The sequence below is a fragment of the Haliotis asinina genome, chromosome 7 (assembly GCF_037392515.1).
Source record: "Haliotis asinina isolate JCU_RB_2024 chromosome 7, JCU_Hal_asi_v2, whole genome shotgun sequence".
Classification (NCBI taxonomy): Eukaryota; Metazoa; Mollusca; class Gastropoda; order Lepetellida; family Haliotidae; genus Haliotis; species Haliotis asinina.
The window spans coordinates 38,841,761-38,860,696 of NC_090286.1; the positions used below are offsets into that span (position 1 = coordinate 38,841,761).

Here is an 18,936-nt window from a genome sequence, read left to right on the forward strand (position 1 = left end):
CACAATAGAATTCTAGTGAGATACACAGATACACCAGTGTTACAGCCGATAGCAGCAAGAGACAAAGGAACGCGTGACCTGTATACGACACAATAGAATTCTAGTGAGATACACAGATACACCAGTGTTACAGCCGATAGCAGCAAGAGACAAAGGAACGCGTGACCTGTATACGGCACAATAGAATTCTAGTGAGATACACAGATACACCAGTGTTTTATTACTAACGTCCACCCAAATAACATGGTCATCTTTGCCTTATCGCTGGATTAGGCTGTTATGATTGGAATATTCGCTCGATGGGTATCTTCAAATTGTAAAAGTCAGTCTGTCCGGCAGCAGTGAGCGTAGCCCTTCACGTAAGTCACATGTGTCACCATTGGTATCACACATGTGTCCGTCCCGTTGATAACTGCAAGGAAAGAAAAACATACGCATGTACATTTACGTATACGTATTCTTGCAATACTCTTAAAAAACGTTAGCACGTGAAATGAGATAGATCTAAAAAGAGAACACCACCAATCTGCCGTCTGTACCGAAATACACAAGTGTCTGCCATCCACCCGCTAAAGAAGAATGAAATATTTTTAAGTTATTCATGACTTTACTTGGACACACACAAGATGCATGAAATGACTGGGGTCTGTTGAATCACCCAATCACCCAAAGCTATCAACAAAATTGAGGACATTGGTTGCAACTATTTATGGAGTACTGCGCTAACTTAAGTTCGAAAAGTGTTGTGGTCATATTGAAAATACGGTCAAGGTCACCCAGACTGGTGTTTGCACAATCCCCTAACAGACTCACCAAATATAGGCTGTCACCATATTTGAAGACATCAAATAAAATAATTCATGAGATATGTTAAAGAGTATGAAAAGTGTTCCAAGTGTCATGGTGACCTTGAAAATAAGCTCAAAATCACCAAAACTGATCTGAAACTATCATCCTCAATTTTCTGTCAGTTAGAAACACGCGAATACATGTACATTCATTGCGTGTTCATTTTGTCATGGTTATCCATGCGCAACAGTCTCCAACATGCTTACCGACAGGTGGCGCCAGTACGTACCTTCAATGATCGCTCCCAACACGTGTAAGTACGTATTGTATCCGTACATAAGGCCTTTACATCCGGTCATCACCTCTCCCTCACCACAGGTCAAGGTCAATGTGCTTTCGTTTTCAACCTGTAGATCTAACGTCTTTACGTGGCAGGACAGACTAGGACTGGTGCAGCAGATTATTTTTTGTTCTTGAACAAAACGATACAGAAATTCATTACTTACAGATGGCAGCCAGATTCACTTGGAAGGAATTTGAACAGGATTTCAAACGACTGAAAGTGTTTACTTTGAAAGCAATACATGCATTACACTTTTCCGTTCACATTTTCAGGAACTAAGTGTCTACTTCAAATAATGATCTTTATGTATGAGTTCTGAGTAACATTCTCTAACGCACATGCATGGGGCATGGGGATAGCCTTTTTGTGTTCGCTCATCACACAGAAGACCTGTGTGGCTCTGTGGCTTCGATTCCCAGCACGAGTGCAATGTGTGAAGCCCATTCCTGGTGTCCAACGCCGTGATATTGCTGGAATATTGATAGTGGCGTAAAACTACTCTCACCCACTCACTTACCCGCATATGTTGTTGAGAACGGCATTTGACAAGACTGGTTTGCATGTATCTGCCCACAGTAACCACTTTGTATCGTGCATGATAACGTGCAGTCTGCAAAATAAGTAAAAACAGTAGGAAAGGTGAGGAAATCGTTTGTCCAATGCTTTTCTGGAAGAAGACATTTAATGTAAGTCAAACGCAACTGTCTTGAAGCTGAAACAGATGATTCGATGAATAAGCATATGGGAGTCATTGAGCACATGCAGCACTGGTGTGTGCACTTCCGTCATGCGCACCTAGTATCGCTTTTGCATGCTTTTATTATAGATTTCCTGCGACTGTTTAAATGGAATTGTCTTCATTTACCGAGAATCTGGAAGTTCTTGTAACAACGCCCCGTGGTCATATATTCACACTGAAGGTCCCTCTGTCTGCAGCATCTCGCCACGGTGTCAACTGAAACTGAAATAACAATTTACTTTGTATGTAGTGGACCCCTCAATATCAGTTTGTCATTCACATGACCAATGATGTGTTGTTTTCCAGCTATTTGGCGGTGGTCTATAAATAATCGACTCTTGGCTAGACAATCCAGTTATCAACAACACGAACATCTATCGAAATTGGAATACGATGACTTGTCAACCAAGTAAGCAAGCTTGACCACACGATCTCATTAGACGCCTTTTCCGACAAGCATGGGCTGCTGAAGGCCAATGGCACTTAAGTGAAAGTGGGAAACAATTAGCTAGGAAATAGCTCTCCAAGAAATTATAGGGAAAGTCTTTGTTTCCTAATACTGATGATATCATTTTGAAATAGGTGTAAAACTCTTGTTGAACTTTACATCAAGAATTATCTCCCCTGGTGTAGCAGACCGTTTCCTTTTGTTGACATGATAGCAGAAGCGGTTGGAAAGCTGGTACTAAATGATTTTTAGATCGGTGTGACTCATACAAATGAGCTAACTTTGAAGAATACTCAGTCATTAGTTGAGATTGATCACAAGACAGGGGTTGGGAAGCCAAGGAAGTTCAGTACTATTGATAGCCGGTGACTTTGTCAGATTGTGAGAAGGGGAAAACTGAAAGGCGTTGAGAATATCAGAAATGAGATGATCAAATGAGGAAGTCCTCAAGTATGTTATGAAACCGTTAGGCAAGAATGACAAAGATTTAAACGGGTGGAAAAGCGCCGTTATATTGAAATGATTCATTTTCTGATGAAAGTCTGTTTTTTCTGAGTGTTACATTTGATCACTTTCTAAATGGCATTGTGTAATCACAGCTTTCGGCCATGGGAGCCGTGCGAATTAACACCTATCAGAGGGGTACACAAAGTACGCAGTTGCCCCACTGTCATTTTTGTGGAAATCGCGGTGGCTGAGTGGGTTAGTCGGTCGTATTTGTGTGATGGCAATTAGAAGCCTGACTCTAAGGGTGTGGGTTCGAATCCCGAAATTTCACATGTTGGGTGGCGTCGTTGTGTATTTTCAGTGGAAATATGGCGAAGAAATGATATGTTCACATCTTAAATGACCACTTCCTTCCAACGGCCTGAACCCAGTATGAAGATAACCAGATAACCACCCAAATCACACTGCGGACTACACAAACCATTGGTTCTCGGGAAAATGTTCTAGTTTTAGATTGGCCCAGCTACAACCTAGATCTTAACCCTGTTGCGACTATTGGGGACTGTGACTAATGAATTATACAATAAGCCCAAAAGACTTTGAAATAGTGAGGATATGAGGAATGGGATGCCCGAATATTGGGATACGCTGTCACACAATTCCTTTCAAACTTTAGTCGGTAGCGTACCTTTGCGCATTCAGTCGCATATTGCAGGGCAAGGATGTATCATAAAATAGACTGTCAGAGAGTTCACCCCCCTAACACACACACACACACACACACACACACACACACACACACACACACACACACACACACACACACACACACACACACACACACACACACACACACACACACACACACACACACACACACACGCACACACACACGCACACACACACGCCACCCATTCCAAACCACCCATTCCCAACCACCCTCTCCAATCGATTACAGTAGTAAACATGTGGCTCATACAAAGAAGATACTGGATGTGTATTTATATATTAGTAATTTATGTAGTAACATTAACGAACTCTTATGAAGGTATTTCCCTTCTTTCATATTTCTTTCCAGTCAGAAATAATGATATGACAAATAAGTAACAACGCACACAGTTTTGCTATCCCCGAACACTGAAGACCGCTGCTAGATGCACTGGAGGTGATGTTCTCTCCGAAAGTGTTTAGTGATGAAGTCTGGAAATGAACAACATTGACATGTAAAGATATTCATCACAGCCTTTAAGACCCCGACATGGGAATTCTTTCTGAGGGTTTTCGTCCTCTGATTTAGAGAGCTAGTGGCGCATCAGTTTAAGGTGACAATGCTCTAGTGTTAGCCCTAGGAAGACCGAGTGGGTCAGATCTGGTTTGAACAATATTCCACCAATATTATGGCGGGGTACTCCAGAAATAATCTCCAAACAGTGTACCCACTTGAAGAAACGAAACGGGTGTTGGGCGTGACGCGCACATGCTCTAACCACTAAGCCATCCCTCTCATCCCCGAAAGCGGTCAAAGCCAGTGAAAGAGTGAACATCAGTACAAGCCGCAGCAGCAATATTCGCAGAGATCGAAGACAGTACGTACTCCTATGGATGAACATCCCGCGAGAATCTCGTCGTCATCACACGTGACTGGGTCAGGTGACCTGACGTCCCTGCACTGTAGGCTCGTCTGGTTTGACTCGGAAACGTCTGTCCCTACCAGAAATGGATTAGCTGAAGCATGAAAATACGACCATTAAAAAGGGTTATTGTTTTTTACGCCCATATTCTTAAAGGGTTAAAAAGTATCACAACTTAACACTCAGGGCACAATACATAGCTACACCAATGCCATCTTATAATGCTATGCAATTAGCAGATCAATCGGACTACATACAGTCAACCTATCAAACACTGACTGATGTTATACCACGCACACTCAAAGGGCAATTTAAGCAGATACACATTCAACACACAATAACTTCAAAACGGAAATTATTCAAAGTCTCTGACAGTCATAATTTCTTCAAAAACACCTTTTCAAAAAGCTTCAAGAACATTTAGCCACACTTCATCTACGTTCCCAGTCAGCCGACGGCAGCGAAAGGATCCTACAGACCAGATGGTATGTTAACAGCGCTTTGCGTGGTCTGTCATACAGACCCTGAAGCAAATATACCCAAGAAAGACCACGCAAGTCTAGAAGATGTGGCAATCTTAAATTCCCTCAGCTTCAGAAAATGAAGAAGCTCTCAGGGCTCCATTTCATTATTTTATAGTTTTGTACTAGGACCTTTTTTCAGAAAAAATATTTCAGAGACTAGTTGTTAGCCTATGCTTCCAAGCGAGTCAGATTTTACAAGGCTTTTAGCAATTTTTAACAGCAATATCACGGCGGAGGATTCCAAGAATGAGCACCACACATTATACCTACGTGTGGAATGGAACCCAGGATTTTGTTGTGACGAATTAACGTTTTCACTACGAGAATATCTCATTGCCCCAGGTTATGTTCTGTAAATGTTTTGTATTTAATCCAGGCCTTACCGCGACATGAAGGATATGGGGGAGACCAGCTACCGTCACCCTGACACACTGCCTCTATATCCCCCGTTGGGTCAGGATAGTACCCAAGGGCACACTCAAGTCTAGCTGCTGACTGGTACGACGTGGTGTTGAAGTTGACCTTGTAGGCGTCTGAAAACGCCGGGTGTCCGCAGTCCACAACTGTAAGACAAACCAGTCTTGTATGTTGTTTGTCGTGTGACTTGAACGCCGCCTTTAGCAACATAACGACGGGGAACACCAAAAATGGGCTTCACACATTGTACCCATTTTGGGACTCGAACCGGTATCTTTGGTTGACCAGTAAACGCCAGGCGCGTATCAAGTCATTTATTTTGTGTGTGTGTGTGTGTGTGTGTGTGTGTGTGTGTGTGTGTGTGTGTGTGTGTGTGTGTGTGTGTGTGTGTGTGTGTGTGTGTGTGTGTGTGTGTGTGTGTAAGCCAGAAAGGTTGCAAAGGTTTTTATTAGATGGTATTGTGGGCATGCCCAACCTTTTTAGCGACAATCATGTGTAAACCTTGTGTAATAATGGTAGCTCATCCCCTACTCCCCTGAACGCTTTAGCCGCTTGACTAAAGCGGAACATTGATCACATAGAGGAAGCATTACAAGCTGAATAAACAACGCACATGTGCCGTTGTAGCATTGCAAGCTTACTTTGATAAACGTAATATCAAAATATATCACAGTTTGAAATGTGTTATCTGTGTTATCTGAATTTATTAACACAATATAACAACTGTGTGTGAAAAGCCGCGCTGTGTGTGTGTGAGAGAGAGAGAGAGAGAGAGAGAGAGAGAGAGAGAGGGAGGGAGGGAGAGAGAGAGAGAGAGAGAGAGACGCGGTACTCTGCTCACTGTGGCACAGCAGAGAGGGTGTGGACCAGGTTCCACTGGCCTGACAGATACTGGTTCCGTCTCCAGACCCCGTATACCCCTCCTGGCAGCTGTACACAGCGCTCGCCTGGTAGTGTGTTCCTGCTGGCTGTGCGGACGTCATTGTCTCAGTCTCGGGAGGTGAGCCACAATCTACAACTGAACACGACGTGTCTATGCCAGTATACCAATTAAGATCTGTGTCATGTAAGGGTGGCAATTTTGGCTCCGAGGCTCTGCCGATGAGAAAAGTTTGGCGGTCTGGTACGGAACGGATATTACATCAACCTCATTGTGCATTACAGAACTACGCGGAATAAGCGCAAACAAACACATAACAGGTTTAACCAGTGAGCCACATGCATTGTGAATCATTTTACGACCTCATCAAACAGGGGCTGTCTGTGATGCCATAGTTAAGGTATGCTGTCTGAACCTCTTCATAAAGTATAGATATACGATGTCATTAAAGTTTAAAATTAAAATTCATTTGTAAATACCATTTTCTTATGAAACAAGGAATTGGAAATCAGTTTAACCAGAGTTGTTGTGTGGTGCCTATTTTCACTTTCACACGAGAAAATTCGGATCGGCTGGAAAGTTGGTCATTATCTGAATAGGTTAATGAGACTTATGTTTCGATATGTGAATTCATCGTTAACCGAAGTAGATCCAAACAGGTCGAAATCGAATGCCCAGCCTAGTTTTAAACTGTAACCTTGATTCGTGCCATACTGACAATAAGAAATATTCTAATTTTTTAACCTGAGTCCCATCCATATTGCTCAATCGCCCAACTACAACTTATTCCTGTTAATACTAGTTATCTAGTTAGTTACAATTAGATCCAGCTTGCTGAACGAATTCTACTGGAATGGTGGCATGGAGCTTTAGTTGAAGCATACAACTGGTATTCGTTCTTACTTTCACATGTGATAGAAGGGGCTTCCCACGTTGCGTCACTCTGGCACATGACCCGTCCATCTCCACCCGTAACGTTGTAACCAACGTTACACGAGTACACAACCTCGCTTTCATACAGAGTCGAGGTCACGTTCACGGTCATGTGATCAATCGACGTGGGCGCCTGGCAATCCTTCCCTGAATCATAAAAACATGAATTCTGTTATTTATTCTGTTAAAAAATACCAGACTTCTTAAGTTCATTATTATTATTATTATTGAATTATCATAGATTTATGTGTTTATAATCACATACTAGTGAAAACAAATAAGTAATTGCACTGGAAACATGAATTGAAATTAAAACGTCCATGTTAACTCATAAGTAAATATGACTTATGTTACATAGCACTGAGACATCAAGTATCTGACATGGGCAGTGAATAATTTACGGAGAGAGGCGAGTGACAAATGGGGAACATTACAGGGGACTACCGGTATTTACAGCGTCCAAATTCATTCAACAATGTTCAGCTAGTTTAAAGTCAATACTGGCCTAGGAAATTTGTCGCTGGGAGTAGCCATACTTCAAACCTCCATCTACTTTCGGACTGTGTGTGTATAGTCATTATATCCAGGAAGAGAGGGCACCACTTTCTCGCTGTCAATTGCGGTCACAAACTGCGATAACGCAATCTCCACTTTGCTCTATCCCTTTCTCCCAGAAAGGAATCGGCCGCAGTGGCTCATTCTCAATTGAGAAAATGGCTAACACTCCAGCAAATGGCCCATTGTCAAAGTTCTGTATCCCAATCCCTGACAGTGTATAATTTACTTCAACATAGTACATTGTACTGGTTATATGATAGTAATACCGGTTTATGTTAAACAATCCAGTGATTCTACCCTCACTGACACCGGCCTCACGCTCACGTCTCCCTATCACGTATCTACAAATGCCAGGCTGAGGTCAGTCTACTCTCTAAATCCAATTGAAACCTGTTGCGATTAGTTCGATCACTTCATGTCCTTATACTATTCTTAAAGCCTGACCACGACTGTAATTTATCATAACGACATATGCCTAGCCTGTTCTTAAAGCCTGACCACGACTGTAATTTATCATAACGACACATGCCTAACCTATTCTTAAAGCCTGACCACGACTGTAATTTATCATAACGACATATGCCTAACCTATTCTTAAAGCCTGACCACGACTGTAATTTATCATAACGACATATGCCTAACCTCGTGGTCTTCCGGGTGTGTTGATTCACGTCATTCCCAATGGTTTATTTGTTTGTGTCGTTTTATTATCACTAGGGTCACTTCCGGCAACATATATGCCTATATATACGACTATTTACATTCAGCTGAATATTAAACAAACAGTAAACAAACAAATTAGGGAATAACAACATAGTTCTTACGTGTACAGTTCAAGCTTGGTCTCCCCCACGTGCCATTAGCCTGACACATACTGAGACCCTCACCACCAGCGGATTCAAACCCAGGACTGCAGCTATAGGTCACGAGACTTCCATATGCCGCAGAGTTAGCGCCACCTGTCTCCATGCCTTCCCAGTCTGGCAGCGCCCCACATGTGACCACTGCGTTAAAAGGTGGTTAAAATGTGGTTCATTGATACTGTATCACAAGACAGTTGAATAGTCTTCCTCAAAGTCAGTTTTCCTTTTAGTCGCGCAATATTTCGGCAGCTCCTACCTTTCCAAATGTTGACATTTCGATCGTTAAGTTCGATTAATGCCTGATAATATCGAATTTTGTCGAATTTTATAGTTTTGAAAATGAAGTTGAAATGACGAGAAAAACATTGAAATCTAAGTAAGAATACTCAGCTCGAAATTGCAATGAGATGATTGAAATAAAGAGAACATAGCTGACATAACAAGAAATTAATTGAAACATACTACAATTTTGTGAAAATATATATAGCAACCATAAAAAAACCAAGTTTGATAATCTTTAAAAAACAAAAACATTTCCACAAAGGGGCAAGAAAAAATATTATCGAAAACAGCATTATTGAAGGTATAATCGAAACAAAGAGAAATTTCGGTATGATAAAATAATTCATCCTTCCAAAGTACCAATGTTATTATTTCGAAGTGTAGTGGGGTATGTTCTTTGTTCACTTTAACATAACATCTCACCTTGACACTTGAGTGAAGGAACTGACCACGTCCCGTCCTCCAGACAGACGCTGGTGCCCTCACCTTCAGTTCTGTTGTACCCCACGTCACAGCTGTAGCTCACCTGGTCCAGGTACAGAGTGGAGGTCACTGAGGTCACGTTCTGGTTAGACTGAGGTGGTGGATGGCCACAGTCCTTTTCTGAAGATGAATGACATGCTTTGTTATATATTAACTTGCATTTAAATAATACCAGACTTACAATACCCAGAAGGTTTTTTAAAGCCATTTATCTAAAGAAACTGTCAACACGTAGCCAGATAGTTGTCAAACTTCAAACGGGCTAAACACAAACAAGACAAACTACATACTTGTGCAAGACAGTGAAGGGCGACTCCACACGCCGTCAGCATGACATTCACAGACTCCCGTACCAGTCACAGGTTCGAACCCAGTACTGCAGGTGTAGTTGGTCACACTCATGTAGATTGTTTCTTCTGACGATGCAACCATATCAGCAATATCTGGTGGTGTGCCACAGTCGACGGCTATTGGAACAAAGTAATTTATACTTACATTTGTTCATTAAAATACTGTTATGTGAGAATATAACAAATGAACACATGTTAGTGTTTTAAAAAATAGAATTGTTTAGCCATCTACCTAAATGTCTAAGTATTTCATCCTTAAACAAGTTTACGCAAACACAAACACAAACAAACACACACACAAACAAACAAATTATCAAGAACAGTGGCATCACTGAATGGTTCAATACAAAGGTTAATACTAATGTAGATCTGACAGTCTAGGTCTGCACTGGTGGAAGCCTTTGGGCAAGAAACCACCCTTTAGATCGTGAACGACTTGATCAAGAACGTAGCGTCGGGGTCGGGCGTCAAGTGGAAAAAGTTAGTACCCATCTGCCGCATTCGTGTGTTGCGTTATCACAGAATGATTCAGATTAACACACCTCGCAGAGAGAGTAATGTCTGACTTCAAGCGTTCATATGCCACCCCAAACTTGGTGATCAACCATCATCAGAATACAGGTTACTGGAGGACGACTTTAATTACAGGCAAACTGTAGCGCAAATAGGTTTGCGCAGCATAGAAAATATGACAAGTCTTCTTATATGCGAGCGAAGCGAGCAGTGTTTGGCAACGTACTTTCCTCGCTTCGGATCGAAAAATATTTTTCATGTCAAAATAAAATATCGCCTTCATCAAAGGTACACTCCCTTTTCCTCACTTGGCTGCGCTCTCGCATTTGTTACCCCGCGTTTGGTAATTACTTACGTGAAATATGTTTTATTCAACATTTTAAGTCCCACTCGTGGTATTCAGATCGTTCTTCACCTCCATTATTACCTCTGCCAGCTTCCAGTTGAACGGAGAATAAGCAGAAATTAAAAGAAATTATTGCCTAGTTTATGAACCTTTTGGGGTTTATTTGTCTTGTCTGTCGTCGCTATTGTTAGAATTTTCGTAATATTTATTCTACATTAAAACACGTCTGGCCTAATGGGTGAATGATGCAGGGCGATAACTGTAAGTATTCCATATAATACCCTCCTGTTCCTTTGCTCCGTTGACCCGAAAGCTGGAAGGGGAAATGGAGGAGAAGAACGGTCTGATGTGCCACTACCTGCACTTAAAATGTTGAATAAAAAATATTTCACGTGAGTAATTGTTCAACATGGGGTTGGAAATGTGAGAGCACACCCCGGTGAAGAAATGCGTGTGTACTTCTGATGGTAGCGATGTATTATTTTGACATGAAAAATATTTTTCGAACCGAAGCGGGGGAAGTATGTTGACAAACTTTGCTCGCTTCGCTCGCATATAAGAAGACTGGTGATTTTCTCTATGTTGCACAACCCATTTGCGCTACAGTTGCCTGTGCTTTACTGTAAAGTTTTCAACCAAAAATCTGACATAGTTCGACCACTTCATTCCTTGTGGAAGATGGTCCTGTTGTTATTTAGGGGCGGTCTGGTAGCCTTGTGCTTAAAGTGTTCGCTCGTCACTCCGAAGATCCGGGTTCGATTCCTCACATAAGTCCAATGAATTAAGCCCATTTCTGGTGTCCTGCTTGTGATATTACTGGAATATTACGAAAAAGCCCTGTAAAACTATACACACTCACTCACTCATCCAGTCAGTCAAATTGATTAAAATCACTAACAGCCTGTTGCTAACAACAACGAAGTGCTTGAGCGAGGTGTGCACGCAACTGACATCTGGTACCGATATTTATGATCCCTTCTTTCGTTACACAACAGTTGATTAATGACAAAATCATCGAACCATGATTTCTGTTCCACCAAGAACCCTTTATGTAAGTGTTTAGTCGGCATTCTTGAAGTTGGTGAGTCAGTAATGAGGCATATGACTTTATGAACCACATGTTCTTGTTTGTTGCATAGAGCGACATTTCAGTGTTGAATCTTTCATTGCTATCAAGCTAAAAGGCGATAATAACAACTTCTTGCTTGTTGCACATAGTGACGTAGCTATCAAGCTACGATGATACCGAAACGTCATTCTATGCAATAAACAAGAAGGTGACATCCCCTTTTAGCTTGATGGCGGTGTAAGAATACACACCGAGCCGTCGCTCTATGTAACAAACAAGGAGTTGTTATCGCCCTTTAGCCTGAAAACGGTGTAAGACTGTACATTGGAATGTCATCCATGAAGCTGTTTATTTTTCAGCTCTGAAATAGACATACGTTCTTGCTGGAATCATTGAAAATGTCCACCAGCAATTGTCTTTTATATCTCTTCCTGCGACCCTAACTTGTTACAGATGTATCAGTCAGTTCAAGCAACAACGATACGTGTCATATATTCGATAACACACTGTTTGTATACACGCTTCATAAAGAATTAATGTTCTTCTCGTGGTCACATTTGGTTTTACATTAATGTCACATAGCAAGGGTCACGTGACATATTAACAAATAGAAGCATACATGAGTGTCTTTGTGGGCAGACTTCAGATCAAACCACCTGACCCCAAGGCAAGTCATAGGGACTTATCAATGATGAATGTACCAAAATAAAATCGAATCTAAGTTAATCCTAAAAGTCAATACTTTACTCGAGCAAAATAAATACGTTATTAAACCTTGTGAAAGAATACGTTAACCTTTCATTAACTTATAAAAATGTGACTTTCATACCTCGGTCTGAAAGAATATGCATTCTAAATTGAATGTCAAAACACATGTCCATGTCATGTCGAGACTTGCTTTTCATCGGCACGCTACATGTTTACTCCACCTCATGAGAACTGGATGTGCAACTCATAAATATGTATGTATCAGGTCAGTAGCTGGATAACATCTGTTTTCGATGACTCGATTGAAAACATCAGCTGTGTCAAAGTATTATTCACAGAATGGAATGATTGAGTTGAGATTTACGCTTTTAGCAATGTTCCAGCTATATCAAAGCGGTGAACATTAGGACTGGTCCTATATGCTGAATATTAACATTGACGCATAATGGAAACAAAGAGAAATTTTAGTTTAAAATATATAATTCATTCTTCTAAATTACCACTTCGAAATATAGTGAGGTATAGTCTGGTTCATAATTATTGAGAATTTTTCTTCTTACTTTGAGCTATCCTAACACCTCAACTGATTCACTGATACTTAAAACTAAGTAATGGTATAAGGGAGGTAACTCATCTTGGCCTACTGAGTATAGTACAATTAGAGTTACCTCCCCTGAATTTGTAGCAGACGTCATTTTCCTCAGCACTGTCAACGGGTAAACTGCATTTTACGGGTCCCCAGAAGTGTACGTGACAGACATGCGCAGAAGCCATATTTACATCGAAGCGAGCACTAACGCTGACGCCATTTTTTGTTTACTCCGGCGAGTTACTGCCGCTGTTCTATGGCCTTGTTTGACCTATTAAATTACCTTTGGGTTGTAATCGAGAATCAGCTCAAGACCTTCATTCCTCAACATTATGTTAGGGTCAGTATTATGTCATGGTATTGTCAATTGCAGTGTTTATTCATTTTTTAAGATCACGATACAATTTCCCAGTGCTAACCGAATGTATGATTTTTGCAATCTCATATTTCAACAGAATGGGGGGTTTTAGGGGGGCAGGTGCCCCCCTACATTATTTTTACATATTACTTATCATTTCTTTTCTATTCCTAATAAACAAAAAGAGGTAAGTTTATTTGATGTCTAATATCAAAACGCTTCACTTACATTACAAGAACAAACCTCCGCTTGCATTAAATTTATCCGAATCCTGAACACCATTTTCTTTATTTTCAATTTCAATCATTAAAGTATGCATGGTTTTTTGGGGTTGTCAAACGCACGGCGGATAAACGCAAGAAATGTTACAAAAGGATCATCAAAACAACGTAAATATTTTTACCTCACGATGAACTATCAAACAATCCTTTCGCAGTTCCATACCTGGGCAGGGACGCTTTCACCACTCTCCACGTACTCTCAGTTTTATTTGTGTACACACCATTCTCTGCATTCACAAATTCCTTACCATGATTTACTGTCGCATGCACATTTCCCATCTCATTCAAGTTGTGGCATGCCTAGTAACCCACTACCTTATTTGGAACATTCGACACGTGCGTCCACATCTGACCAATCAGAGAAAAGGAACGTCATGAGGATTTCCCTTTGATTACTAACGATTGGATTAATGTTTTGGAGTATTACTAAAATTCGTGTTTAAAACTCTCGTCTTTCAGACGAAGTTTTAAACTAAACTTTTGCCAGTAAACACGAAAATGACCTCTAAATTCGTCTAAAATGCCTCCTAACGGAGATCAGCCCGCTCTCGCGTGCTTTTCTTTTATATATGACGCGCTGCGCGCGTCTCTTACTGCCAAGGGCAGTAAGCTCGCGCCGAAGGCGCGTACACGTTACTATAGAATACATTCTACTTCCGGGTGACTGCCGAAGGCAGGGACCCGTAAACTGCAGGTGTCCCCTGTCAACAATGTCTGCTGAAGATAAAAGAAGGTTGATTTTTGAGTTGTGTAATCAAGGAATTGATGATGTAAATACATTGGCAGTGTGAACAGGAACTCCTCTTTCTACTGTGTATAGGATTAGGAAGAATTTTAAAGAGGGAAAGGATTTGGGGCACCAGAAAGGAGCAGGGAGCCCCAGAAAATTGGACTTCTCAGATCGCGTCCGGCTGGGAATTTTAGCGTCTAAAAAGCAAAGGGCAAGCATCTCCAACATCAGGTATGAAATGATAGAAAGGGGATCAACAGTTGTATCAAAATCTACAGTTAGAAGAAATTTGATTGATCTTAGATGGGAGAAAAAGACTGGAATTCCTTCTCCTCTCATGAAACAAGAACATAAAGACAGGCGTGTTGAGTGGTGTTTGGCACATGAAAACTTTGACTGGGAAAATGTGATTTTTACTGATGAAAGCTCAATATGGGTATATCCCAATAATGTGAAAATATGGACAAAGTCTGCGTCAGCACCGTTGTATCGACGACCTACATACAGCCCAAAGTTTCATGCATGGGGAGGGATATCCTTATTAGGAACGACCCCGCTGTGTGTGTTTGAGGGAAATCTGACTAGTCAACGCTACACTAACATATTAGATAATTTTCTCCTTCCAAGTGCACATGTGTTTTATGGAAATGACTGGATTTTGCAGCAAGATAATGATCCTAAACACACCGCAAAACATGCCAAGCAGTGGTTTCAGGAGAAAAATGTGACTGCATTACCATTTCCTGCATATAGTCCTGACTTAAATCCCATTGAGAACATTTGGAGGATGATGAAGGAATGTGTGAATCAAAAGGGGTTGACAAAAATTGAAGACGTGAAGAGAGAAGTGGTCCGATACTGGGACAGCATAACTCACGAGACACTAACCTCTCTGATAGGAAGTATGCCTACCCGTCTTAGACTGTGCCGTGAAGCTCAAGGAGACTTGATAAAATATTAAATTGTTACCTACACAACATGAAAAGGTCAGTTCACTTTTACAATACATTCAATTTTATCTGATTTGTTCTCGTTTAATAATATGAAACGTTTTAGCTATTCTCAATAATTTTGAACCATACTGTATATCCTCTGTTTATTTTAACACAACACAGCATCTCACCTTGACACTTGAGTGAAGGAACTGACCACGTCCCGTCCTCCTGACAGACACTGGTGCCCTCACCTTCAGTTCTGTTGTAACCCACGTCACAGCTGTAGTTCACCTGGTCCAGGTACAGAGTGGAGGTCACTGAGGTCACGGTCTGGTTAGACTGAGGTGGTGGATGGCCACAGTTTATCCCTAAAGCGTGATTGAGTCATTTTGAAGTCGCTTTGCATCACTTTGGTTGCCTGTTCTACGTGAGTTTGGTTTGGAAAGGTTAATGTGAAATACTGTGCAAGGTGATACGGAGATACAAAGGGACATTGACAAGAAACATCTTATCCTGACTGGCAAGAGGACACTGAGAAGAAAAGCTTTACCCTGACATACAAGAAGGACCATTGAGAAGGAACGTCTTACCCTGATATACAAGAGATACATTGAAAAGGAACGTCTTATCCTGACATGCAAAAGGGACATTGAGAAGGAACCCTGTCTTACCCTGACCTACAAGGGGGCACTGAAAAGGATCGTCTTGCACAGACATACAAGAAGGGCATTGAGAAGGAACCCTGTCTTACACTGATGTACAAGGGGGGCATTGAGAAGAAACGTCTGACCTTGACACACAAGAGGGGCATTGAGAAGGAACGTCTTACCCTGACATACAAGGGTCACAGTAGACCATCCAGTTCCATCGGTGCACTCACTGATACTTGACCCTCCCTGGGGCAGGTAGCCCTCGTCACAACTGTACTTGGCTTGACCCGTGGTCAGTGTCTCAAGATCCATCTCCGCCGTCATGTGGCTGACAACAGGCGGGGTGCTGCAGGTACCACCTGTAGTAATTATGTACAATATTCCTTTCGATTGGAATCATGTTTAATGGCAGCCCAATCTTGAATTTATATCAGCCTACTATGGGTATGTATAAAAAATGTTGATCCCATGTGAATCAGATTTAAAGAATCTCTGGAAACCTTACTGGAGTCATAGCATCTCATTAATAACATTTGGGGTGGTGAGTTAAAGCTTTAGTAGTTAAAGCTTTCGCTCGTCACGTCGAATACCCGGGTTCGATTCCTCACATGGATACAATGTGTGAAGCCCATTTCTGGTACCCCACACCGTGACATTGCTTGAATGTTGCTAAGAGCGGAGTAAAACAATACTCACTCGCTCACTCCTTAATAACTCTTGAGGCTGTATGTTGCCAGCCTTGAAATACCTTTAATATGTCGACCACACCCCATCCCAGCCGCCTCATCCTACGGCCTCCTTCCCGGAACGAATAACATGTGACAGAATATACCTTTAAAACAAACATGATCATCGGCCGCAGAAATCATGACGCAGATTTGATTGGCTTCACAAGGACGAGTTCGGCACGAGTTCTTCTTTGACTGCAAATGAAACATGATGGCACAATGGCAAGTATAATAATAGGTATAGTCCAGCGAGGGTTACAACATCTAATGTGGTTAAGGTTCGGTGGGATAAAAATAGGTACAAGATGGCATAACGACACGTATAATAATAGGTACAATATGGCAAATGACACGTATAATAATAGGTACAAGATGGCATAACGACACGTATAATAATAGGTACAAGATGGCAAATGACACGTATAATAATAGGTACAAGATGGCATAACGACACGCATAATAACAGGTACAAGATGGCAAATGACACGTATAATAACAGGTACAAGATGGCATAACGACACGTATAATAATAGGTACAAGATGGCAAATGACACGTATAATAATAGGTACAAGATGGCATAATGACACGTATAATAATAGGTACAAGATGGCAAATGACACGTATAATAATAGGTACAAGATGGCAAATGACACGTATAATAACAGGTACAAGATGGCAAATGACACGTATAATAATAGGTACAAGATGGCAAATGACACGTATAATAACAGGTACAAGATGGCATAACGACACGTATAATAATAGGTACAAGATGGCATAACGACACGTATAATAATAGGTACAAGATGGCAAATGACACGTATAATAATAGGTACAAGATGGCAAATGACACGTATAATAATAGGTACAAGATGGCAAATGACACGTATAATAATAGGTACAAGATGGCAAATGACACGTATAATAATAGGTACAAGATGGCAAATGACACGTATAATAATAGGTACAAGATGGCAAATGACACGTATAATAACAGGTACAAGATGACAAATGACACGTATAATAATAGGTACATGATGGCATAATGACACGTATAGTAATAGGTATATTATAGGGAGGGTTACAACAAATCTAATGTGGTTACGGTGATAGTCATGGTGGAGTCATTTATACTCTAAGATAAATGTAACTTTTTGTGTGCATTTAGATTTAATATTTCATATTTTTTATCCATATGATATTTAAAAATTGAATATTGGAGTGGTCCTATACTTTGTTGTTGAGTATATTTAACTACAAGCCACGATACGGATAAACTTTTGCCGATGTGACGTGAAAATGTCACTCATTCACTCACTCACTTATATTATATCTACAGGGTATGGCTGGAATACTGCCAGTTTGACGATGAATTCTAATTCACTCAATCACCCAATCAGTCATAGATTTATCTACAACAGATTGGATCATATGTATACATTTTAAATATATCCTTCACGAATGGACAAGCGTATACCCCTACGGAAATATTCCATGTTAACAAAATATAATAGACAATACATACATCTAATCGCCCAAACTACATCAATAGAGAGATTTTGAAAGTATATTTTGTTCTTGTGCTTAGACAAAGGTTAAGGAAAGATTTTGAAAAAAAACCGCAACAACTTGTGCTGCATTTAGGAATATAAACAATCAAATAATAGCATCATATTCCTATATTTACCTGTCCAAGTTTTCGCTGAAACTTTCCATAAATGTATGATGGTGAGGTTGTTAAGTTTCCACCGTTGTTTGCAGTATGGAGGAGTTCACAGGTTCTGGTATGGACCTGATAGTTGACAGCCGCGCACCACTCCATGCTAGCACACAGGTTACAGCACTGCTGGAACACAAGCACCTTGGCTTTGAACTCCGGAACAATGTCTAGCTTTCTAGACTGTAGGACTTGACAGCTGTCATAATCTAGGGCGTGGGATCCTCGTTGTACAAAGAGGAGACCTACCGATACCATCCAAGTCAACAACGTGGGATATCCTCCCATCTTGACGACAGATCCTGTTCGAGTCTTGGAACCTCTGGCAAACTTTCTACTCCTTTCTAAACGAAAATCGATGCCTCTAAAACAATTTAACCGTACATACGTTGTCAAGTGAACTGTCGACTTTGATCCTGTCAAGAAATCAATTGAAACCTTCTTATGAAGTTAGGAATCAATACGCTGTTGGCAATACCATACCAGATGAAACATGGAAATATAGAGGAACTGCGAATGTATTGCGGTTTATATTATATCAGTTCATTTTACCATGGTAACATAATCACAATCGACTTCAAAACCTTTGATTCGATTTTATCATCCATGCATTGTCCATATTCT

The 18,936-nt window shown here is 40.9% G+C and overlaps 1 protein-coding gene across 1 annotated transcript; it reads right to left on the minus strand.

Moving 5' to 3' along the window:
* Positions 1-192: 192 nt before the first annotated feature.
* LOC137291635 (C4b-binding protein alpha chain-like) lies at positions 193-18,600 on the minus strand. Its single transcript, XM_067823046.1, has 16 exons — positions 18,283-18,600; positions 16,699-16,789; positions 16,046-16,225; positions 15,405-15,584; positions 9,628-9,804; positions 9,278-9,457; positions 8,534-8,713; positions 7,122-7,298; positions 6,180-6,356; positions 5,305-5,484; positions 4,361-4,491; positions 3,882-3,966; positions 1,998-2,093; positions 1,650-1,742; positions 1,079-1,261; positions 193-412 (listed from the first exon to the last, which is right to left on the minus strand). Exons 1-16 carry the CDS (start codon positions 18,598-18,600, stop codon positions 324-326), a joined length of 2,517 nt encoding a protein of 838 aa, XP_067679147.1. The 3' UTR covers positions 193-323.
* Positions 18,601-18,936: the final 336 nt, after the last annotated feature.

What these genes read in the sequence shown, in the direction of transcription:
- LOC137291635 (XM_067823046.1), bottom strand. Translation starts at nt 18,600, where the DNA reads ATGGGAGGATATCCCACGTTGTTGACTTGGATGGTATCGGTAGGTCTC. An exon ending in TCCTTCACTCAAGTGTCAAG is followed by an intron (nt 9,805 to 15,404) that starts GTGAGATGCTGT and finishes TTGTTCCAATAG; the next exon opens with CCGTCGACTGTGGCACACCA. An exon ending in ACCCTCTCTGCTGTGCCACA is followed by an intron (nt 5,485 to 6,179) that starts GTGAGCAGAGTA and finishes TTTGTCTTACAG; the next exon opens with TTGTGGACTGCGGACACCCG.